A 25,966-nucleotide genomic window follows, 5' to 3' on the forward strand; every position below is an offset into this window, starting at 1 on the left:
AAAATCAATATTGCAAACATTCCAGAATTGCATGTCCCATGAGAAAAAGGAAAAAAAGTGTAATAGAGCACCAGCAGTCAGATAGAGCTAGGTTGAAATACTGTTCCCCTGAAAGAAAGAAAAAAAAAAACTTTGGTTCAAAGTAGAAAATTATGTTGAGCTAACCCCACCCCAGCAAGAAAATTTGGGCTGCAGCCTGCAGATCACCCTCTCATGTTAATTCAGAATGTGGCTACATTGATAAGACTGTTCTTGTTATTTTAATTTCTAACCCAAATCTCCCCAACATGTCTGATGTTAACGGTTTATTTGTGCCCCAGAATAGTATTTTGTAAGACAGTTGCCCTGATCCTTCTGTTTGAAATGTTAGTAGAAAAAGGTGTTTTATTTATTTATTTTAATATGTGTTAGCACTGAAAGAAAGAGAGCCATCATGGCATAGTGATTTGAGTGTTGGACTACAACTCTGGAGACCAGGGTTCAAATTCCCACTCAGTCATGGAAACTCACTGGATCACCTTGAGCAAGTCACACTCTCTCAGCCTTAGAGGAGGGCAAAGGCAACACACTGCTGAACACGTCTTGCCAAGAAAAAACCCTGATAGTGAACTTTAGTGTCACCATAAGTCAGAAATGACCTGAAGGTACACAACAACAACAAACTGTAGGAAAGCTAGTTCAGCAGTCCTATACAAATTAATATAGACTACAATATTGGAAAAGAGCCTTGTTCAACAAAATTTACTTTCATCTAAAAATGTGTTTGTATATGTATATGTATGTATACATGCATGCATATTTAAGCGATTTATATTTTGCCTTTCTCCCAAAATATATATATGAATAATTTATACAGGACACTTGCAGTGCCACCTTCTGGCATTTATCATAATTACTATTTATATTGGTTCTTTTGTTATGTGCTAGGACAGTATTTGCTGCTTTTAGAAATAGTTTGACTTTTATATATCCATCATTTTTTCATACTGAAAAGTAAATCAATTAAAAAGGTTACTAAGGTTCTCAACCAATATGGTGGCCTATAATTGAATAGGATCATTTAATCAGTTTTTCTGGAATGCTGATTCTGTCATTTCAGTTTAGTATTATCAGAGATTGTATGCTGCTGATTTAACTAATTAGAAAAAGAAATGGAAAACTAATCCTGGCAACTAAGCCTTCAGATCTGCATTTTAACACTAGCAAAGTGTTTGTGAGGGAACGGAGGTGGAAAGAAATGAATAAACATCAAAGGTTTACATGTATAATTAGGTTTATCAAGGACACTGTGGTGTTAGTTGAGCTTCTTCCTCAAGGGCCATTTAACTTGCTCCCTGCCACTGAAATAGTTGTGCTTGGTTTCTGATAGTACATCCTATTAAGTTTACTAATGCTTTCTTCCAGAACATTAGGTATACGATTTATTTAACTCATTTAGTTGCTCCCAGGACAAATTGCTTAACGTTAAGTCACATTTAACAGTGATATAGATATGAGAGCATATTCCTCAGCTGAGAAATCTCTTAGCAAAATGCTGTGGCACGATACATGCTATCCTTCTGCTAGAAATGAAGTACTTCTCTTGTATCTTGGAATTATATAATGAAGCTTTTTGTCTTCTTTAACTGTTTTGATTGCACAGTATATTTCTTGTAAAATGTAGTTGAGATACAGTAATATGAAAAAGCTAGAATAAGCATAGCTCTTTCCAGTTTAATTACCTCTTAAATAAGGTATCTAGATAGGTTTTGTTTATCAACTTACTCATCAGATATCTTTCTTTCACCAGAGAGTTATCATTTCAATTGAATAAGCAGAGAATAGAAAGTATTTTCCAAAGTATTGGGAAAATAGCATAAATTAGAGAATATGAAAGTTTCAAATACAATTGAAGCTTAATTCTGAATCTTTAGGACTGTATTTAATGTTGTTAACTGGCAGGAGTGCACAACTTCTTGAAGAAATTAAGAGCTGTTTGCATGCTAATTGTTATTATTAGTTGTATTATCCATGTAAAAATTAGGGCAGTTTGCTTTCTTTATATTTCAATTGCCCTTCCCAAGCAGCTGAACTCTTCCCAGGGCTGTGTAGCAAATGGCATTTCTTTTGTTAAAATGATTCTGGTTCTTCCGGGTGCATTGTCTGTGGCTGCTATTATTGTTGTTGTACTACTGTTTGAGTATTGGAATATGACTCTGAAGACCAGGATTTGAATCCCAGTTATGTAAACCCACTGATTGACTTTGGGCAAGTCACACTTTTTCAGCCTCCGAGGATGGCAATGGCATCCCACCCACCCCGAAGAAAATTGCCAAGAAAACCCCATGATCTTAGAGTTGCTGTAAGTCAGAAATGACTTGGAGGCACACAATAACAATAAGCTACTACCATAACTATTGAGAAAGCAAATGTACCTTCCTTTATTGCAGTCACACACAAATGTCAGAATTCCAAAAAAATAAGCAAAGGTAGATATGTTAGTCCATGAACAAACACTCCAAAATCAACAATTGGGAAGGAGCTTTGTATGGGCCAGCCAGAACTTTTCATTTGGCTAGATAGTATGAAAGGCAAAGGATGGCGAAAGTCCAACCCCTGCTCCTTCCTTCTCTCTTGCTTTTTGTGCCCCCTATCCTGATTGAAATGTTCCGGAGAATATAAAAGTTTGCTTAACTCTCTGGCATTTTGGTTGGCCCTAGCAACAGTATTGCTTGCCTGTGGATTTTGATATATTAGAATGTGTGTTTCTAGCTCAAGTTGTTTTAACTATTTTCTGTGTTTGTTTGTTTGTTTCTCATTGATAACAGGTGAAACTGGTGAACATTAGGAATGACGACATAACAGATGGAAATCCCAAATTGACTTTGGGATTAATATGGACCATAATTTTGCACTTTCAGGTAAGATGATTTGTCACCTCCAAAGAAGTTTCAGTTTGTAACTCCTCCCTTCCCAATGGATGCAGTGACTGTACTTGCCAGAGGTTATCAGAGTAGGGATCTTGGAAGGATTGAGATAAAGGAAGTTGTAGAAGCTCTGCTCACTTCCCATCCTGTTATTGCCAGTACTGCTGCTGCTTCCGTCCCCCAGATATAGTCATTTTCCTTGGAGCCCAGGAAGGAGGCAAGACAAACTGAACGAGGGAGCCTCTCCACAGATCCTAATGGAGTTTTATTATCTGCTGAGGAGAAGGTCTACTCCCAGAAACCCTATTCAAGTTTTTTTTTGTTTTCACTAATTTTTCAAGCAGCCATTTGAGCTGATGATGTTGTAAGGGGAGGGCACTTGGAAGCCACTCTTGGAATGTATGCAGGGATGAGCAGTTCTATTCCCCTCCCATCACTTTGCCTCCTCCCACATCACAGCTGTTTGCTTACTCCTCAACAACACAGCTGTTGTTGCTCCGACATTTTCCCCAGCTGTCTTAAAAATGACAGGAAGCAAGTCTGCTGCCTCAGATTACAGGGACTGCTACTAAAGACAAGGCTAGAGGACCCCAAGAGAAAGTGAAAAGCTACTGCAAAAAAGAGAAAGGGAGAGGCAGAATCTTGTACTTGACATGATAGGAAACTGTAAGGTGGTTGCTGGAAATACAGTGCAGAACAGGCTTTTGGGGACTCTTGACACTATGCAGATAGTTTCTGCCAGTGCTTTTGGACCTGGCAATGGAAGCTGGATCCCTTGCAGAAAAAGACACTCTGGCAGTACTAGGGAGAACATTTTGTGTCATGGCCTTTCTTCTTGTCTTGTGAAATATATGGCTAGGCATAGAGGAATGGGGAGGCAGTGTCAGGGAGCACTTAATGTTTTTTGAGATTTTGCTGTGTATTCAGACTGCTTCCCAAACAAATTGTCGATAATTTGTGATCATGGAAGTCTCTGTTCCTCCTCAGGGCAAGCAATGGGATGGCTCTGTATCCTTAGACAAGTTACTTTAAATGTATGCTGAGTGGACAGATCACATGTGATGAAATTATCAAATCTGAAACTGGTGGGAGGAGGGGTCAGGCAGAAGATTTATTTGTTGTGAAAAACACATTTTTGTGTGCAAAAAACACTGTTTCCAGATAATTACATTATTTTTTGGGCAAGATGGCTGGATTATATAAAAAAAGCATTTAGCTTTATGAAAACAGTGTTTTGATCACAAAAATGTGGGTTTTGTGCAAAATGTTTCCAGATAGCCAGGTAATTTTTTCATGTGCAAAGTTGCTGTTTTGGGGGCAAAACCCTGCAATTTTGAACCATGAATACCTCTCACATGTGGTCAGATGGAAATAATACATTGTTTTGGGGAAACTGTTTTTTTTTGGGGGGGGGTTGCACAGAACTCCACCGTTTTTATGCACAAGCGTATATGTATTTCTGTGCAGAGTAATTTCTTCATATATTTCAGGATCTTTGAATACAGGGCAAAAAAATGTACGCAATTCGCACCATTGTATTATTCTCCCAGTCTGTTTTCCTGACTGTTGGGAAACCCTTTTTACAGCAAGGAAAGAACTAGTGGTCAATATTTTTTCCATTCCTAGTTTCAGATACAGTAGTGTCATAAGAGATTTGGAAAAAAAAATCTCTTTACCTCATGTTCTGAATGAATAAAGCTTAAAATGCCTCATTAAAGATTTTGGAAATGTTGCATAGTTTTAACCTGAAAACCATGAATGCCAGTTTCACATTACCCCTTTTGCTTAAAGAAGGAAAGTTCTGATGCATTCAGTTTAAGTAGTTTGTATTACACTGTTTTGTTTTGGCTTTATAGGAACCCTAATTATCACACTAAGTACCACAAGTGTGTTCAGCAGTTAAAAATGCAGCTATTATTTAGAGCTTGTTAGAGTTAATTTTTTGGAGCTAGAGTTCCTAGCAATGGGCATGCTGATTGGTAAGGGGTGTAAAGAAAACTCCTCCTCCAACCCCCTTTTCCCACATATACTCTTATTTTCTTCTTGGAAATGTTGGTTGTACTGGATCACTGTAGAGGGCACTAGAATGATGGCACTGAATGTACTTAGTGAATTATATAAAACCTCCTCCTGATCCTTACAGTATGTGGCATTATTCTTTCTCAACTTCAGTGCCTGAAAGCTCCAGTTTGTTTGTGAATGTTGTTGCCCAGATTATTCTTTATCCTCATTTGCTATAACTAGACCATTGTCCAAAACCATGTTTGTGCATTTAAGGAAGGACATGCGAAGCATTTGAGGCCATGATGTTTGCAAGGGAGTGGGGAGGGGTTTACTGAGATTTATGAATTTTCAAATCACCTCAGTATGTGTCATTTGGAACCCTTAAACCCTAAAGACAAAAACAAACAAACCCAGGAACTGTTACATGTGCATAAACCAAATAAAACCAAATAGAAATCAGTATAAAAATGCATTCTTGCTAATGCTGTTGGGCATCATTTGGATAGTAAGAAATTATTCTCATACCCATCTGGAGCCTATGCATATGAAAAGGCCACAAAATATTTTATTACCTCTTTTATGCTGTCAATTTGTTGAGTAAGGCCATAGAGACATTTGCAGCTGCTGATTTTTCATGACTGAAGAGCAAAGTTCATTCAAATGGTGTGTGCTGTAGAATAGTGCTTTTGCTTTTGATGCCTTTTTTTTTGGGGGGGGGAGTTTTATAGAGGGTATTTCCAGCATCACACACTCTAAATAACCTTTGGAATCTGAAAGTGTTAATTCTTTACAGCACAGCTGAACATCATTTCTGTTTTCCTTTCTTCTGTGCAGTGTTTGAACTGACTCCTGAATTATGGGTGTTTTAAATTCTAAGCTATTTAACACCTTTCCAGGAGAGGCCCAGTTAACTCACAGAAGCTCCTCCTGGCTCTGTGTTTTGTCAGATGTTTAGTTCTGTATGAACTGGAAAGTGCTTTTAGTTATTTTAGTTGTTCATTTTAATTTGTTCAGCATTTCTAGTACCTGTAATGTGTTCTTGGTTTATTTTTTTTTATGTAAGTGACCTCGGGGAGCCCCACCTGGTCTACCCTCAAAAGAAGAACTAACATTTTAAACAAGGAATTATATTTATGTATTCACCCTAAATTTAAACAATTACCTCTGCAAAGAAACAAAACAAAACAAAGAAACTAAAATAATAATATCAGCGGGTTACAGACTGCCGAAAAGCAGCAGTCTGCTGTTGTCGCCGGTTGCAGCGTCTGGGAACCGCAGCAGCCAAACGGCGCGGTTCCCGGATGCTGCAAAGAAGGAGCGTGAAAATTGCGCTCCTTCCTGCGCCCCGGAAGAGATGCCACAAGTGCTGAAGCGTGCACTTGCAGCGTCATTTCTGGGTGCAACGTGTGGATGCAATGCGTCTGCTATGTCAAGATGGCGGTCGCCATGTGGAACGGCCGCCGCCATTTCGTACGGACTCAGTCCGTACTAGGGTTAGGGGCGTCTGGAAGAGACGCCCCTTTCTAATCCTAGTACGTACTGAGCACGTACTTTCCTGCCCGTTTGTAACAGGCCATCATCAGCATTAGCATCATCAACAACAAAAATAAAAAATAACAAGAGTTTGGAATTGTTACTTTTTACAACTATATCTCACAGAATGCTCCTGTCTGCCTGGCCAGTGGCTGTGATGGCCAAGGGATTTTGGGAGTTATAGTTCAGAAAAGCAACTTTTCCAGGTTATGCAAATAATAATACCCAAGCAGAGTAATTCAGGAAAACTGCATCTCACCAGTTATATCTTCATGGTGTATGTGGCTAAACATCCAGCCAGTTTACCACTCCCTTGGCTACTGTAAGCTCCTAGCAAGATAGTGAGGGTTTGGTGAAGCTATTTTATTTTTAGGGAGAGCCACAGTGTAACAGTTAAGGTAGCGACTCCCAAAGGGGGGGGGGGGAAGAAAGATTCATGGGGGCTTCCCAACTTTCATAGCTGATTTATCTTGTGAGGGGAAATACTGAACATGGGAAAGGGTTCCACACAGATGTGGGGTTTTTATATATCCTTTCCTTGTTTAGCCTCTTTCTGGCCATATAGCAGTACATGGTTGGGCAGCAGCATCTTCTGTTGAGAACCATCTTTGGACTTTCTCCAGCCATTGATCCCAGTGTGCAAGGATTCCTTTTTAATCTTCTCATCATTTAAAACAGGAAGACAAAAGGTCAACGCTTTATCTTCTCAGAAATCTAAAGATGGAGTTATTTAATGTCTGCAGTTTAATCTACAACTACAGGAGGCGCAAAGCTGTTGTTTTCCATGTGGTCCTCAATACTAAATATATTGTGGACTGTCATTTATAATAATAAAAAAGACAGCTTTTAAAGCAGCATATTTATTCTCAATGTCCTTAAAAACTCTCTAGTTAATACTGTTTGATAAGCCCTTTGCTTATGGATAAAATATTCCGACTTTGTTGTTTGAGCTAAACCTCTGTTACTTTGTAACTGAATTATCTTTCAGGCTTTAGGAACTGGAACAAATAAGAAAAACCTGAGCAGAGGCTTTTACTCTATATTTTTTATTTTGCCCAAGGAATAACATAGAGCAACTAAATTCTTTCAGTTGGTTTTGTTCAGCTGTGCTTTTATAGGCATAAAATGAACAAGGGTATATTCTTTGGCCTGTTACAGACTGCCAAAATAAAGCTGCTTTGGGTCTCTTTGGAGGTATGCTATTTAAATGATGCATGGGTCCTAAGAGTCCGGAGGTCGCGCCAAAGCCACACTCCATTCCTAAGCACTGGGGTGCAGCTTTGGTGCAGCTTCCGGATTCTTAGGACCCATGCATCATTTAAATAGCATACCTCCAAAGAGACCTGAAGCAGCTTTATTTTTGCAGTCTGTAACAGGCCTTTATTATCTCAGATTTGTTGCAGTCTTCTTTTTGTTGTGTCAAATAACAGTTGTGGCTAGGCTGATTGCTACCTCTCATATGTCTATCTTGGGCTGAATGTACATGTGAATAACTGTCCGTAGTTATTCTGGAATGCCCCAGGTAATGGGGAAATATAAGGGGCCACGATACTCCAGGCTGCTCCCAGAGTATTTTGGCTTGTGTGCACCCAGCCAGGAGTGTGATCTGCCCATATAGTGTGTGATTTCCAAAGTACCTGCCATGATGAAGGATCTGAATTGTTGTAAAGTATGTAATGTGTCTGGGGGTGTGTGTGTGAAAAAATGATGTAATGGTGTACAGTAGGAAATAACTGGGTGCTTTTGGCAGGCCTTTTTTTTTTTACTGCACCATGATGTCATTTCACATTATAGGTAAGACTTTTTATACTGCATAGCAGACATCCACAGGAAAGCCTCAAGCCAATGTCGGCATAGTGAGCATTTGCACCCTAACCACCTCAGTGCACTTATTATAACTTGGTGACTTTTAGCTGTGATGCTCAACATATGCACAAAATACACTAGGGCATCTCACTACATTTTGTGGTACAAAGGTAGACACATCTCTTTAGAGAACACACTGTATAAAATTGTAAGACAAGACATGTGCAGGCAAGTTCTAAATGTGATGGTAGGTTCTTATCCAGAATATAAATACTGTCAGGTTTTCTCACCTCATGAGAAAGGGTATAGGAACTGTGCTGGACTAATGTGGTGAGCAATGCTGTTACTGTATGTGAAGTTCCTATGTTATAGGTCAATATACTCTGTTGAGATTTGCAGTTTATCATAGTGGTGGGTGATAGAGATACATGGAGCAGCAACCTTGTACAAACTGATCTTGGCAAATAGAATTGAGTCTCTTTTAGAGATCTAACCACAGATTATAGTTGATAAAGAAACAGCTCCAGTGAAGTTGCTTTGATGGCCATATAATATTGTACACTGGTGTGCTTTTTGTTTGAGAACTCACCATTAATTTCCAATCTTGGTAACTAACAATTGAGGGTCAGTTTATATAACTACTAGGTTCATAACTGCCACTTTTATTTACTGTGCATCTCATCAGTTTGTCTGTGGCCAGTCACAGTGACAATTGCTGTCACTTTAGGGAAACAGTAATTTTACATACTGTGACGCATGGCTCACCATAAAAGATTGTACTGGTGTACAAAAGAATAATCATAGATGTAGTGGCTGTGCATGACTGAGGTTTCACCAGGAGCAAATAAATACATTTAGCTGGGCCACCAAGAGCCAATAGTTGTTTATTGAATTCTAAGTCTTTTAAATACCATGTTATAGTGGTGTGTCAGTCCTGAGGGAACCATTGCCAGTATCACTGTGCTACCTCTAACACTTTTTCTGTGTTTTTGGCAAAACAGAAAAATTCATCAGGAGCACAGATTATATTTTGAAGCAGCATTATTTATTTATGGTTATCACACCTCCTCCTTTTCCAGAACATGTCTTCTTTTTCAGAGCTAAAATTTCTCTCTGGGTTTGTTTTTATAAATGTCTGCTGCTGGTTGCCTCCTGCCTGCTGTTGCGAACTGAGAATCACCATAGCAATTGAGGGTTTGAAGTAGTGAGTCGCTAAAGGTGCCTTAGTTTTTTAATCAACATACAGATAGTTTAGCTTTGTGATAGAAATGCTAAATCACAGTTATCTTTGTAAAGAATTTACAAGCAATTTTTTCAGCATCTGAACACACTTGTCTTCTTAACTGCCCCTAAGTATTACATCCTGACTTGAAATTACCAAATTCCTATGGGATTCTACATAAGAAATATTGGCCTAAATCCAGCATCCCTTCAGTGTAGCCTAAATATCCTCATGTTGAGATATGTTGCTTCAACAAGATCTGAGAAATCAAAGGGATATTTAAACCAAAAGTGGGTATGCTCTACAACCAGCAAGGGAACATATTTCATGACCAGGAAGGAATAAAAAGATGATGGAAATAATACACTAAAGAACTATATAAAAGAGGTGAAAGGATGGCACATTCACATGAAGAAGAACCATATGGAGATCAACCCCCAATTTTAAAGAGCGAAGTGGAAGTCATATTTAGCACAGTTCAAAGAAACAGATCACCAGGAACAGATGGCTTACCAATAGAACCCCTCAAAGCTAGAGAGACAGAATCCACTTTAGTTCTAACTAAAATCTTTCAACAAATGTGGAAAACAACACAGTGGCCCTCAAATTGGAAACATGCAGTGTACTTTCCAATCCCCAAGAAAACATACTAGTATTTGCAGTAATTACAGAGCCATTGCATTAATTTTCCAGGCAAGCAAAGTGATGCTCAAAATTACACAACAAAAACTCTTACTGTATATGGAGCAAGAAGCGCCATCCAAGCTGGGTTCAAGAAAGAGGACGATCATATAGTAAACATATGCTTGATAATAGAAGGTACCAAAGAATTTTTTTAAAAAATCAGCCTGTGCTTTATAGACTATAGCAAAGCGTTTGACTGTATACTGTAGATCACACAAGTGTATAGATCACTCTTAAAGAAATTGGTGTGTCATAACATTTAGTTGTCCTGATGCATAACCTGTGCTTCGTACAAGAAACTACTGTTAGGACAGAATATGGAGAAACAACGTTTTCCAGTTGTCAAGACAACTGCATGTTATTGCCCTATCTGTTTAACCTATATGCTGAACATATTATATGTAAAGCAGGATTAATTATGGAAGAAGAAGGCTTAAAAATTGGAGTAAGGAACATCAACAATCTAAGGTATGTGGATGACACCATATTACTATCTGAAAATAACAAACTCTTGAAACAGTTACCGAAGAAATTCAAAGCAGAAAGTGAAAAGACAGGCCTGCAGTTGAACGTAAAGTAAATAAAAAGAATGACCACAGATGATATACATAACTTTAAGGTAGATGATGATGACATTGAAATAGTTCACAATTGCTCATACCTTTGCTCCGTAGTTAATGAGAGCGGAGACTTAGTCAAGAAAAAAGAAGACTGGAATTTGGAAGGGCAGCTATGAAGGAACTAGACAGGATCCTGAAGTATAAAAACATATCACTGTATACTAAAGTCAGGGTGGTCCATGGTATAGTATTCCCCATTTCTATGTATGGCCGTGAAAGCTGGACAGTGAAGAAAGCTGACTGGAAGAAAATCAACTCATTTGAAATGTGGTGCTGGAGAAGAGTTCTGCAGATATACCGTGAACTGTTAAAAAGACAAATAAATGGGTGCTAGAGCAAATCAAGCCTGAACTCTCCCTGGAAGCCAAGATGACTAAACTGAGACTGCTGTGCTTTGACCATACATATCATGAGAAGGCATAACTCCCAAGAAAAGACAATAATGCTTTTTAAAGTAGAATGTACTAGGAGAAGATGGATAAACTCAATCAAGGAAGTCACAGCCCTGAGTCTTCAAGATCTGAGCAGGGAGGTGGAGGATAGTGACTTGGAGGTCATAGGATCACCATAAGTTGAAGTTGACTTGACGGCAGTTAGCAACAAAAGTTTTGTATACCACAGAATGCTGCATTTTTGTTACACCCTCTTCAATTTACTTATTTAATTTCATTTCATTTATATCCCTCCTTTCTCCCTGGAGGAAGTCAAGACAGGTCACAGATAAAACCATTCATAAAGCCATGCATGGACAGCAACAATGTGGCAACCCCTTTTGGGGCTTTGGAACTTTGAACATCTTGGAAGAAACTCTTCTATAAAATGGCCACACAGCCCGAAAAACCCACAAAAAACTATGGATGCCGGCCATGAAAGCCTTCGACTTCACAACATCTTGTTTGTTCTGCAATTTAGGAGATATATATATATATATATATATATATATATATATATATATCTAAAACTTTAGTCTGTACTGAATCAGACCAACTACAAAAAATTATCATGATTGGTTGTCACATAGAATATTTATTTGCCTTTGAGCTCATTTTGTTCCTGGGTATATATTTTTTTAATTTATGAAGAAACTGTAAAAGTTGTAGATGGAATAAAGCAGAAAAAATAAAAGCTTTCCTGCTGAAACCAAAGAAGCTTATAAGATTATACTTTTGTACTCAAATAATCTCTGGTTTGCAAGGCTCTTACTCAGCACTTTCTACGCATGTTTACCCTGTGTATTTTGATTTTCACCCTTTCTCTACATGTTAGTCTAAGATTTCTAGCTAGCTTTCAGGATTCTCTACACAGTGCAATTCACCTGCAGAAGCTCTGGCCATGATTAAGTTTTGGGACTGTCCATCTTTAAACTGTTGTTTGGTTTACTTCTGTCCAAAGATGATCTCTCTGAAAAGAGCCCCCTTTTCCCCCATGGGTAGTGTTGGAAACCAGCTTTTATCATCTCTGTCCAGAAAGAAAGTTTCTGATGCCTTGCTAACATGAACTCTAGAACTACAGTGTGCTAGTGAAAGAGATTCAAAGATCTCTTTTACTTTCACTAAGCTCTTCCGAATAGCTGCTATGTCATTCCGGCAAAAGGCCATCAGCATTACAGTTTAATGCTGAGGCAGTGATGTTTGCTTAAGAGGATTGGTGGCCAGAAATAAGCCTTAGTGTCTAATCAGACACAGGCCCAGCCTGGGCACAATGCCACAACATTTATTGCGTATGCATTTCTCATAGCAAAATGGCTACGTCCTGGGGACAGGAGTACAGACTGAAAGATATGAGGGTATAAACCAGCAGTCTGAAAATGATGCCTGTTTGTGTAAGTCAAGCGAAATGACAGGGTCTGTGTGTGGCTGTGATATTATGTGAGCCAAATGGGGAATGTCTGTGGATGTGTCCGGGCTGACAAAGAGGAACAGTGTTTGGATCCTTCCAGAGCTCCCTTGAGTCCTGCAAAACAGTCCCCTGGAAGAAAATATTTCAGGAGGAAATCAAGAAAGAAAGAAACAGAAAATGAACAGGAGCCTGAAAAGCTTAAGGAAAATGAAGGGCAGATTCAAATCAAAACAAGAAATCGTGAAGAGATGGCAGTCTATTCCAGGGACATGGCACTGGGTGCATCTGTTACACAGAAGACTCTGGTGGATGGAAGTGATCCTCTTGTGAGTACCAAAGTTACCATTGATCTTCGTAAAGCAAAACTGCCAAGTGGAGCAAGCTGTGATTCTTGCACTGGGGATGGTATTTACACTAGAAGCAGAACAGCTAGAAAAGCAGAAGGAAAAGACAGATACTTAACTAAAGACCTAGGAAAGGGACCAGAAGAAGGCAGGTCTGCCCAAGGGAATGGATATTTTCATGGTGGGATCCCAGGAGAGTTAACATTCCAGGAAAAGCAAAGAGTCCCTTATTTTGAGAAAAACTCCAACTCACCCTCTGTGTTAAGCAAACAGGATGAAGAAAACGAATTAAACAAGGCTCCCTTTGGAATTGCGACTAATGCAACAGAATGGGAAAATAGTTACAGTTCCCATCTGCCTGAATTTCACATTGAAACTCACCCACAGCATCTTCATGGATCTTCATCTTTCTCAGTGGAAAATGCAGCTGATATTATTTTACGAAGCAGTAACAAGGTAAATATGTTGCAGCACTAGAATAATATAGGACAAAAAAGTGGGGGGAGGTTTGAACAAAATTTCATTTATTATCATGGTTTATATGGAATTTTTGTTACATGCACTGACTCCATACATGCTAAAGACTACATAAGTACATTACAAAATAAATATGGTTGATATGCTCAGATTTGTTTGGGTTGTTTTTTTTTAACTAATTTTTTTTAAATAATCAAGATTGATGATGTCAAGAAGAATGTATCTTTAATTTGAGCTACTTTAACGCTTTCTTCCAATTAACATTTGTAGCCAATTAACATTGTGTTATATGTGTTGTTTTAAGTAAGAGCATGTGAGTTACAATATGTGAGCATCCACAGGTTCTCATCAAATCACAGATTATTCTTGCTGTGAGGCTGTTTACCATTTCTGTTAAGATCTCCCATATAAATTGTATGATGTGATAGTGGCCTGTACCTGCTGTCATAAGCATGTGCAGTGTGTGAGCAATTTCTAGTGCTTACACTGCTTGTCTCAGATAACTAAAGAAGAAACTTGTTGTTTTTTCCAAAAGCCATGAGTTCTAAGTGAACATATTTTAAAATGTCTGTGCTGCTTTCTCTCACAGTGGAACACATTATTGGGTGTTGTTGTTGTTGTTGTTGTGTTCCTTCAAGTCATTTCTGTCATGGGGTTTTCTTGGCAGGATTTGTTCAGGGGGAGGATTGCCTTTGCCTTTCTCTGAGCTGAGAGAATGTGACTTGCTCAAGGTCTTCAGTGGGTTTCCGTGGCTGAGCATGGATTTGTAGTCTAACACTCAAAAACCACTACAGGCTGGCTTTCTCACTATTAGGTATACTGTTGCAATAATTAGATGAGATCTACTTATAATGTTGAAATACCCCCAAGATCTTGAATGGATGTACACTTAAGAATAATTTTTAACAAGTACATATTTTCACCTTTTGGAAAATGTTTCTTTCCACAAGAATAGCAAAGTGTCATGTTGTACCTTATAGAGTTAGACATTTATTATGTCAAAAGCATTTGTGGACTACAGTCCATCTCATCAGATGCATGGAACATTTTCTGCATAATGTCAGATGTATGTGTATCTGTGTGATATGGTACCTAGCCAGGGATGGAAATGTAGAAAGTGAGGCCAGCAGGAAGCTAAATGGAGAAAGTAGGAAGTTACATTCATTTGGAAGTTACAGTCTATCACCAGTTCCGCGAACTGGAATAATGGATTCTTATGCTACATGCAAAATTGGCTAACATTGTATTACATTGTTGTGTTATTAGCACATTTGGTGAATGTCCAGTGCCAATAATGTAACTGGCTCTTGTATCCCCATCTTTTAAATGTCTGCTTCTTAGCTCACTCCTCCTTCCCTTAGCCATCCATCTTATCTGTGGGCTTCTTTTCTCATTTCTGGTATTTCTCGGAAGCCCTTTCATTTCAGTATCCCATCTTACTGCATTTGTGCTTCCTTTTGGTCTCACAGCACTTTGAATCTCTCATCTTATTTTTATATTATTTATTTAAATATTTGTTTAAAACATTACTGTACCATCTGACACGAGACAGTTTGCAAGATTGCAAATTACATGAAAATGCACTTATAAGTAAAGCATACATGCTGTAGCAATAACTTTTGGTTCTTAATGTACCAAATGCAGACTGGAATAAAACATTTTCAGGAAGGAAGTGGTGATAGAGCCTTACGTATCTCCTTGGAAAATGAGTTCCAGTTGGTTGGGGCCACCACTGTGAGAAAGCTCTACTGAGATCCATGGACATGGGTGGGATATAAATGAATAAATAAATACTTCTACTACACAATAGCCTATTGGTCTTAACTGGTGGGCCAAAGAGTGGTGCCTCAGGTGCTGAACTTAATCAGACACATACAGGGTTAGATGGGCTTTAAGATCAGTGTAGCCCTATACCATGTGGAGGGTTTGAAAACAAAACTGGCTTCTTGAATTAGGCCTGGAAAAAGATAGTCACTTAAGTAACTGATATATAATAGTCTCAACACTTAGTTCCCACAAGGTTTCTAGTGGCAAAAGGAGGGGCAAAGATCTAAAGTAGTGGTGGTAATACTTAATGAGACCTCCAAATGGCTTGACTACATCCTCAGGCTTCACTGTCTGAAAAACATAACATAATATAAAGATTAGTTGGTATCAAACAGTAATCTCTTATGGATGAATGTTTTTATCCTTCAGTTACTTTTTATTGGAGGTTTTTTTCTTGACATAGGTGATTTTGTTTCTAGCTACCCAAATTCCTATCTTGAAAGTTTGTTCTTTCAGTTTCAAATATTTATTGGTGAGCTGCAATGACTTGGTGGCAAGGCAAAGGCACTGTGTACTTTGTTTTGGGGCACTCTGTGCTTAACCTGTTCAAGGTGATCCTTAAGCACTAACATCAAGCACTGTTGGAGCTGACCCTTGGCTCAGATTTACCTGGGGTTGGCTCTAGCAACTAGTAACTTTTTACAGCAATCAGGTTGGATAGGAAATATTTATTGCCTTTCTTCACTTACATTCCAATACCTCTGAGGTAGAGAAACACTTCCTGAGTGGTTGTGCCATGTCATCGGCTATTTTTATCAGTATATAAAGCATTTTATTGCAGGTGAGGTGCTCTGTTTGTCATTTTGCTTCAGAGGACAAACAATAAAACTGTATATGATTCCAACTGATATAAGACCTTTAAAAGATACCTCTACAGTATGCCCTAAGAGAGCCATTTGCCCAGATCTTTAAGCCATATCTGCCAACCTCAAGATTATAAACATTGTCACACGGATTTCCATATGAAAAGGCTAATTACTTGAAGTAGCTTACATTATAAGGTTTTATACTATTCCAGAAGGGCCAGGTTGTTTTTCAGTTTAGTCAGATCAGTTTTCTGCTGAGTCACTGACATGTTAGGGTACCTTAAAGATGAAAAGGATTGCACTGACAGTAGAATTACAGTTGGCCCTTCTTATACAAAGATTCAAGCATCCACGGTTTGAAAATGTTCAAAAAAAGTATAAATTCCAAATATCAAACCTTGATATTCCATTTTTTATAAGGAACACCATTTTGCTATGTCATTATATTTAATGGGTCTTGAGCATCCACGGATTTTGTTATCCACGGGGGATCTTGGAACCAAACCCCAACGTATAACAAGGGTCCATTGTATTTTCCTCTTTTATTCTTGGTCCGGAAAAGACAGGCAAAAAGAAATGCCTTCTGGCTGGTTTGAAGGTGTGACGTTGAAACGATTTGTGCCTCCAGCATGGCTGAAAGCAAAAAGCAACTGGATTATTCCGGCTCCTAGCGGCACAGGTTGGGTACTTCAGCTGCGGCCCTCTTTCAGAGCAGGCCATGAAGTTGGCGTGGTCATGATCTGCTTGTGGACAGAGCAGACTCAGGCCACTCTCTCACGCCCATCTACTCTAGCCCCTTGTTGATTTTAAAGGATGGTGGTGGAGATTTAGGTGAGACAGTTCAATGCATCAAACTGAAAGTAGGGGCTTTATCTAAAGATTTATAATATGCCTAGCCAATGTCTCTCAGATTGTTGGTGTTGTGTCCTCCTACATGTTTCTGTCATAGGAGCAGGGGGGACAGAAAAAAGTGTACCAGATGTACCCATGCTTGATCCAGAATTCAAAGAAATAAGGAAACAGAAATAAGGAAACAAAAGAGTCTCCTCACTGTGAAGCAAGCTGGTGCAATATGGTTCTTTCCTCACTGGGGGAACCTTTTCCTTACTGAATGAGAGGGGTTGTCTGAAGTTATAGTTGAAAGAAAATAAATTCCCTAACACTGAAGACTGTGTGTCCAGGAGTGTGGGCTATAAGCCTATGGAGAAACATTTTACGTGAGACCTCCCCTGAGATTAGGAAGATTAGAAAACCTGGACACTCAGGTCAAAGATAACAGAAAGTGGAAACTCTTCTACAGGTTCAGGCACCCGTTTGGTTGGTTTCCTTGAAATTTTCCTGTGACCACAACCCATGTGATACTGTACCTGTATATCTATATCTATATATATTTAAGCCTGAGTCCTTGCCTGACATGACCAAGGCCTTGTTTTAGGACTGGCTGTAGGTTTGAGGGGCATCAGTCACATGTGTAGCCTCATATATGCAATATACACACACACACCAGTTCCCATAGTTGTCTGACTTCCCCTCATTGCTTTCCTTTTCTGTTGTTTCTATCTTGGTCTGTTTTCTTGTTAGTATAAAATATATCTACATGCGCTTTGGATGAAATGTCATCCTAACCATGCAGTTTTATAAGAGATATTCATTGTTATCTCCTTGGATTACTTGTGCAAAAATTCTAGCATTCAAAAACTGAACTGAAGGTTGAAGAGTTTAAAAGGAGAAGTAAAATTAAAAAGTAATTTCTAATTTATTACTTTAGGAAAAGTTTCTTGACTTCCAAATAGTTCCTTTGCCTTGTCAATACTGCTGCAAAGTTTTTTTTGTGCCTCTATATATTTGTCATATTTGTTTCATATCTTAATTTAAGTTGCAAATAGGAGTGTTTAGCAACTGCAGTTTAAAATAAGATTTTGTTTTCCATGTTTTTGTATGCCATTTGCATGAGTCACAGCAGATATAACTGACAGTCAGATTATTCTGCTGTCTCCAAATAGACACTTATGGAGCAAGGAATCTAATGTGCCTGGTTTTCGCTGTGTTGTTTCTGATGTACACAGTTGTAGTAACTCAGCTAGCTATAAAATAGGCCAAAAGTCTAAAAGTATTTTTAAAACGATTGAGCTGTAAAAAAATTCAGTTGATTCACTCTGGTGTTTTAAAAAGGTCAGAGTATATGGAAAGAAATGTTTTAATTTAAATTATATTAGAATGTGAAAAATAGCATTATACACACACACACACTGTTTTTCTTATTCTAATATATAAATAAATATGTATTTATTTCTCTCACACGCAGTTGGCCTTTCCAGTTGACACCGTAATCCCAAAAAACTCTTCCAAATGCTATATTGCATAATTTTTACCGTGAATTATGGGTCTTGATATGTTTCATTAATGGAAGGCGGCTACATGGAAATATATTTAGTGTATTTGGTGGTATACTTTCTAGAATTAGAATAGCCCCTGAAGACAGAGACGTTTGGCTTTTTAGGGCATGTCTAGATACGAATTTTGGAAGTTACATCTGGGTGTTTCAGTCCATCTAGTCCTCATGGTTGGAATGCTCAGGGTATTTCAGTTTCAAAGTGACTAATGGTGCAGGAAGCACCACCCCTAAAGCCAGTGTGGACCATGCAGTCTGCATAGCTGGTTTCCTTTGATAAGCACCAAGTTCAGTGTGAGGAAAGTTGACCTCCAGCTAATTCAAACACACTATTTCTGTTCCTTTTATTGCATGGATTGTTCTCTTCAAAATACATGTATGGGAGGTGGGATTAGGGGCTGAGAAGAATCCAATTATTGGAAAGCAGCCATCTTACTAAAAGGCTCTCAGCACATGTAAAGGTAGCTCATTAAAGAGAAGCTCCTTAGACTAGCTACTTCTCTGACCTCTTAGCCTCGCTTCTATAGAAGACCCGGAGGTGGTAGTGTTTTCAAACAAGCAGTCTTCCATGTGTGAGAAATAGATTTATGCAGTGCTCAGCTAATGTTTTAGAATCTTTTGTTAGTCTTTAAAAGACTTTGTCATTTCCGCCCATGTAGAAGTTAATGGGAATCTCTAGTAACCATCCAAAAGTTCAATGAAAGCTTTGACTGAACCAGGGATAGTGGTACTGTTACTGATTTTCTGTAACTTAAGGGAAAATTGTCGCCAAGGAATGCTTTTGTTCTCGTCTTAATTTAGTAAAGTCTTAATTTGTAAAGTTGTAGCTATCAGTATTCCCACTGCTCCTCTCTCACAGGGATCCCATACCATTGGGCTCCTTACAGCCTTTTCAGATTGCCATTGTTTGCTATGTTCTGATGCATTTTGTCTTAAAAACTATCTGCTCTCAAGTTTAGGGTCACTGGAGGAGGAGGAGGATTTCATGGTGCTCCCCTATGCTACTTAACTTCCTGTAGCTCCTCAGCAGAGCTATTAGCCTAGGCGCCATATGTCTTCTAATGGCATAGGCCATTCAGGGACATGCTTGAATTAGTGCAACTCCCTGGTTCACAGTTGAATGGAGGTGCTTGAATTAGTTCAGCTGTGTTCCTGGGCTTCATGCCCAGTTATCTGGTGCCACTTTGGGACTTTGCCCAAAAGGGCCAGGGCTGGGGTTGGCTTCATTCTAATGATGGACTGTAATGATGTAGTCCTGGGGGAAGTTTGAGGTGCTGCTGATGTGGATTGCATTTCCCTCACATCTCCATTTATTTTAATTTATAACAGTTCCACTTGTGCTCAAAGGCATTGTACAGTGTAGCAAGCATTAAGTCAGGGTCATGTTCCAAAGATCTTACTGTCTAAAACTGGAGTGGGATAGGTATCAATAGCATTTAATTGTAATTTTAATCTGATTGATTTAATGTGGCTGAATTATTCTGTTTCAATTTAGATTTCTGATATCCATGTTACTGGAGAGTCAGAGGATATGTCTGCGAAAGAGAGATTGCTCCTGTGGACACAGCAAACAACAGAGGGTTATGCTGGAATTCGTTGTGAAAATTTCACTACCTGCTGGCGAGACGGGAAATTATTTAATGCCATCATTCATAAATACAGGTAAATGCACACTCTTCAGTTCTGTTAAGAACCTATATGGGATAATTGTGAGATACCTAAATCCAGTTGCTAGATCCAACTATGATAGACCCACTGAATTAATGAGATTTACACAAGTGTCAATTTACCATTTAGCAGTGACAGTGGTAGTAACAGACCCTATTAGTGGATCTGTTATGGAATTAACAAATAGGTTTAGGTCAGGTTTTTTAAATGTACCAAAAGCTACATTGTTACAACATGAGGGCTGCAGCTGTAATTGGAGATTGGTAATTTTTAACCACTTATAATTACACCCGATAAGAAAAAAATATATCTTCCATTGTAATCAAGACCTTAATCAAGCTCTTCCTTCTTAATTAGTCTTAAGCACTGACAAACTATGCCTTAGATTAGTGATGTATAACTTCTGGTCAGCTATCTGGATGCAGCTTGTGAGATGTTTCCCATCCTGCTGCAACAGGAAGGGAGAGCCTATTTAAGTTTTAAATGACCTACATAGAATTGAGTTTTGGCTTGAAGTAGGCAGGTTTGTTACATAAAACTTAGCTGCGACTTGGAGGCAGGAAAACCATTGCAAGGGGATTTATTCTTGAATATACTGTCCTCCCTTCCCTTACGCGGGGATCCGTTCTGGACCCCCCCCCCCGCATAAAGGAGGAATCACATATGCTCGCGCCCCATTGAAAATAAGGGCCTGTGCACAGGGTGGTGCACGGGCCATTCATTATATTGTACCATGGCTTCAGCGTATGGTGTCTGAGTGGGGATGGGATGCTGGTGAGTCAGTGCATTGTAAAGCCCCTCCCATCCAGCAATTGCAGGGTAGATAATTTAAAATTATAATTTAGGCCTTGTTTACACTTTCCAGGATTACCTGGCCCTACCTACCCTTGTCAAGGTGGCTATCTGCATGGATGTCCTGCCAAAGTGCCCACTGCTGCAGGTCACTTGCCTCTCAGGTCAGAATGAGTTGCTCAGCAATGGTCACATGTTGGGGGCCTCGTACTGACCTCAGAATGAGCAACATGTGGCGGATATGCCAGGTGGCTCAGTGCTATGCCCATGGAGACTGCTACCATGGTGCGGGAACAGAGAGTTCCAGATCTTCCTGGAAGATCTGTAGGAACAGGTTTTAAAAGTTGGTTTTAATGTAGTTATACACTGGTTCTGGTACTAAAACTGGGATTTGGGCCATGCATCGTCCAAACTGGATGATGCCAGAATTATGTGTGTGTGTTATGCAAACTCATAAACTGGATTGCCTGCAGGCATGATTTCCTTCCCCCCCCCCCCCTTTTTAAAATACTGAAACAGATTCAACCCTGAGTAAAAGGGTTATGTCTAACAGGAATAGACCAGATTCTTTGTGGTTCCAAACACAGTAGCTGTTTCCTCATCAGATGACAGGATAACAGAGATCAGGTTCCTAAATGCAAGGAATTTTGAAGCTCTGGTCGCCTGCCTGGTGTAAGGAGCAGAATAACTGTTCAGCAATCTGTGAAGAAGCAGGACAGGTGTTTCCAGTCCTGCTATACGTTGTAAACAGGACCCAAGAGAAGGAAAGTTTCTAAAGGAAACTGTCATTTGAGAGACATGTTTTATGTGACATGCTCTCTCATGAATGACAAGCTCCTCAATTTTTTACTTCCTGCTGAAATTTCCTTATGTGAGGCAGGAGGGAATAACAAGACGTTAGCAACTGTCCATCAGCAAGAGGAAGGAACATCTAGAGATGCTGAGGTTGTGGGAATAGTTGATACCAGTGCTGATTTTAGCATCTAAAGGCCCCAGAACATCAGTGAAATGCCAATGTTAACATGTAGCCCGCTAGTTACTATAACACTGACAGGCGTCTCAATTCTGACCTCTTCCTAAATGGTTTATCTTCTGCCATAGCAGCTGTTGTAGTTCATAAAAACTGTATGTGTTAAAATGCATTCAGATCTGAATTTTTTGCTTTCTTTGTCTTCTAACCTCACCTCAAATGACCCTGTTATACTAACAATGCAGTTCTATGTTAGCTCAGAAACAAGCCCTATTGATTACAGTGGGACTTTCCCCCAGACTGCAGCTTGAATGGTTTTTGCAATTACACCAAGTATTAAACCAGGATAAACATGCTAGGATTGGCAAGCCCAAAATATTCTTGAGAGTGTTGACTGTTTCAAGAGTCTACTGAACTACATTGTTTGAACAAAATCTATAGCATGTATGTTAATTTATCTTTCTCAAGAAAATGTCATATGTCCATTCATCTTTAATGAAGCATTTCTGTGTCAGCTGAAAAAAAGAACCCAAAACTGTCTAATGAAGGAGTCTATGTCCCTACTCTTTTACTATGTCACAAATTACTCACTTAGCATCTTTTAAATGAATTCATACAATGAAGTAGTGAGAGGGGCAGAAAATCTCCTTTTAATTCTCCTAAATCAGCTTCAGAGGTACCTAAGTTATCTCTTTCCACACATTTCATTATGAAATTTTGCTGGTTTCTTCATTTAATGGCACATCCATAATATGTGTTGTTTTCAGTTCTTGAAAGCATACAGGAATTAGTGTTTTTTTCTCCACCCCCCCAAACTAAAAACTTGTCTTGCACCAAAAAGCTGGCATCTGGCTATCTGTAGTCTGGTAGACTACTTATACCTCTGGAAGTACCAACCATGCCAGAGAATTTTATCCAATTCTGCCAGAAAAATGAAATGTTGTTGGCAATTCCCAATATATACATACGTGTGTGTGTGTGTGTGTGAGAGAGAGAGAGAGAGAGAGAGAGAGAGAGAGAGAGATCAAAGTTTAGAGGCTGCTTAACTTGCTTGTCTGACATTTGGCAGGCTCAATCTAATCAGAAGAGGCTGCTATACAAATGTTATACAAATGAATAGAAAATGGTAGCCATTTCTTTATTCCCCAGTCATAGTCAGTGGAAGATTAGCATGTCACTGATTTCTTGAGGTGGGTTTCTGAGCCAGATCCAAGTCAAATCAGGCAGCTACAGAAACAGTCCAGACCAGATCAGTCTGCTTTCTGAATCACTAGGTTTGTGGTCTGAACCAAATCCTGCAGTTTCAGCACAACCCAAAGTAGCCCAACAGCCACCACTGTGCTCATATGTGCCTGAGTAGAAGTCATTCCCTATGGTAGTTCTCCACTTCTGCCAAACTGTATATAAAGCGGTGGCTGGTAGTTCCCACTTCAGTGGGATGGCAAATCTAATCCAGGTTTTAGTCTAGGTTTAGAAGGTGCTGTTGGGAGGTAATTCAGCACCTTGAGTAAACTGCAGAGCAGAATAGAGCCACCACAGATTATATCATTATACTGTGTAGGAACTGGTTCTTACATTATTCCTACAACAGAATGTCTGTTATTTCTGAGGAGGTCTCTAATGATCATATATGAAGTTGTATTTCATATGAAGCTGTATTTCATTGACTTTACTGAAAAATATGGCTCTTCCCATTGCTGGAGGCTGCCACCTATAGCTTGTTTTGAGATAGTGTAGTTTTTACCTTGTGATGATAATTGTTCCATATTTGTGGACATGTTTATAAAAGTATTTGAGTTAAATGCAGTTGGTAGTCTCAGTGAAAGCAGACCAATTGACTCAACTGCTCAATGCTTAGTGTAAGCATGCTAAACATGTACATAAATTCTACTACAGCAATTAATTAGTTAATTGTTAATAATTCAATTACATTTATATTTGAAAGAGGAAACATTAATTATTGTGTTTTTGTTAAATTGATATTTAAGTTTAATTTAAAAACACTGTAGGCATTACTGAAATAAAGCTGAACAATGCAATCCATGATTTTACAGCCTTCTTCCTAATCTTGTCTTGAGCTTGAGAGAAGAGGATATAGCTGCAACTATTTTTTCAAAACCCTGCTTTTCATACCCAGACTTCTTCTCTTGCTTTCTTTTTCTCTCTCCTTTATAATCTCATTAACCTCCTCCTTTCCTTACTTTACTTATATCCTTGTGCAAAAGTTCCAGGCTTAAGAATAACAGAATTTAGTTTCCTGGAGGAGATGAGGACCATTTACGTAGTGTTTTAGCTTCCTTTGAGCTGACCTCAGCTCATGACGACCCTATGAATGATTCTTCTCCAAGCCCCCCTTTTACTCTTCCTCTCTGCTCAGATCCTATAGGTTCAGGCCCATGGTCTCCCTGATTCAGTCTGTCCATCTGGCATGTGGTCTTCCTCACTTTCTGTTGCCCTCTATCTTCCTCAGCATTGTTGTCTTTTCTAACAAGTTGTGCTTTCTCATGATGTGGCTGAAATACAACAGTCTCAATTTAGTCACCTTGGCTTCCAGGGTGAGTTCAGGCTTGATTTGTTCTAGGACCCAATTGTTTATCTTTTTGGCACTCTTCTCCAGCACATCTCAGATGAATTAATTTTTTTTTAATCTACTTTCTTCACTGCCCAGCTGTCACATCCATACATGATAATGGGGGATAGAAAGGCTTGGACGATTCTAACTAACTTTCAGCTGTATATCTTTACATTTTAGGATTTTGTCTAGTTCTTTCATAGCTGCCCTTCCCATTCCTAATCTTCTTATGATTTCTTGAACGCAGTCTCCATGCTGATCAATGTTTGATCCAAGGTATGGGAAATCTTCAATTATTTCGATTTCCTCATTATCTGCCTTGAATTTATATAAATCCTCCATGGTCATTATTTTTGTTTTCTTTATGTTTAACATTAGGCCTGCCTTTGTGCTTTATTCTTTGAATTTCTTTAGTGATTGTTCTAAGTCTGTCTAGCAGTAGTGTCATCTACATATCTTAGATTGTTAATGTTCCTTCCTCCTAAGTTTACTCCTCCTCCGTCCGTTTCTAAATCTTATCTATTCAAATATTTTCTGCATACAGATGGGGTGATAAAATGCAGGCTTGCCTGACCTGTTATCCAGTTGGGAACCATTCTGTTTCTCTATATTCTGTTCTTACAGTAGCCTCTTGTCCCGAGTACAGGTTCCTCTTCAGGACTACCAGATGTAGTGGCACTCACATGTCTTTAAGAGCATTCCATAGCTTTTCGTTATCTATGCATTCAAAGGCTTTGCTATAGTCTGTAAAGCACGTGATGTAAAGCTCGCCCCATTATCCAGCATATGTTTATGATATGGGCTCTAGTGCCTCTTCCTTACCTGAACCCTGGACATGTGGCAATTCTCTCTCCAGATATGATTGGAGTCTATACTACAGAATTTTGAGAATAATTTTACTTGTGTGGGAAATTAACACTATGGTTCTATAATGCTGCAGTATTTATGTCTCCTTTTTTGTGCATGGGGATGTATATTGATCTTTTCCAATCTGTTGGTCACTGTTTTGTTTTCCATATTTGTTGGCATATTTTGGTGAACACTAAAATTGATTCTGTTAATGTGGTTTGAAGCAGTTTAATTGGGATATCATCTATTCGTGGAAATTTATTCTTTTCAGTTTGCTGCTTCCACTTTGCTCTGCAAAATTTGGGATTCATCTTCATATGGTTCTTAATTTCATGTGTCATTCATTCATTCATTCATTCATTTATGTCTCTTTTATATAGCTCTTCTGTGTATTGCTCCCATCATCCTTTTATTTTGTCTGGATAGTTTAGTATGTTCTTCTTTGATAGTAGAGCATCCCCACCTTTATTTTGAATTTCCCTCTGAGTTTGCGGAAGAGGTCTCTTATTTTTCCTTTTTTGTTGTTGTCTTCTATTTCTCTGCATTGTTTATTATGAATAGTAAACAACTACCTGGGTCCAAAAAAGACCATCTTCTTTGTTGTAATCTTACCTTATTACAGTCGTCAGTCCATATTTGTGGCTTTAACTTTTGT

The 25,966-nt window shown here is 38.8% G+C and overlaps 1 protein-coding gene across 1 annotated transcript in view; it reads left to right on the forward strand.

Moving 5' to 3' along the window:
* Positions 1 to 25,966, forward strand: part of LOC149311412 (dystonin-like) — a 401,747-nt gene that overhangs the window by 143,257 nt on the left and 232,524 nt on the right. The window contains 2 exon segments of the mRNA XM_089531013.1: positions 2,808 to 2,900; positions 19,956 to 20,122. Coding sequence (XP_089387139.1) covers positions 2,808 to 2,900; positions 19,956 to 20,122 — 260 coding nt within the window.

Source organism: Sceloporus occidentalis, unplaced genomic scaffold (genome assembly GCF_023333645.1).
Source record: "Sceloporus occidentalis isolate IW3139 unplaced genomic scaffold, rSceOcc1.0.p SCAF_6, whole genome shotgun sequence".
In the NCBI taxonomy this organism is placed as follows: domain Eukaryota; kingdom Metazoa; phylum Chordata; class Lepidosauria; order Squamata; family Phrynosomatidae; genus Sceloporus; species Sceloporus occidentalis.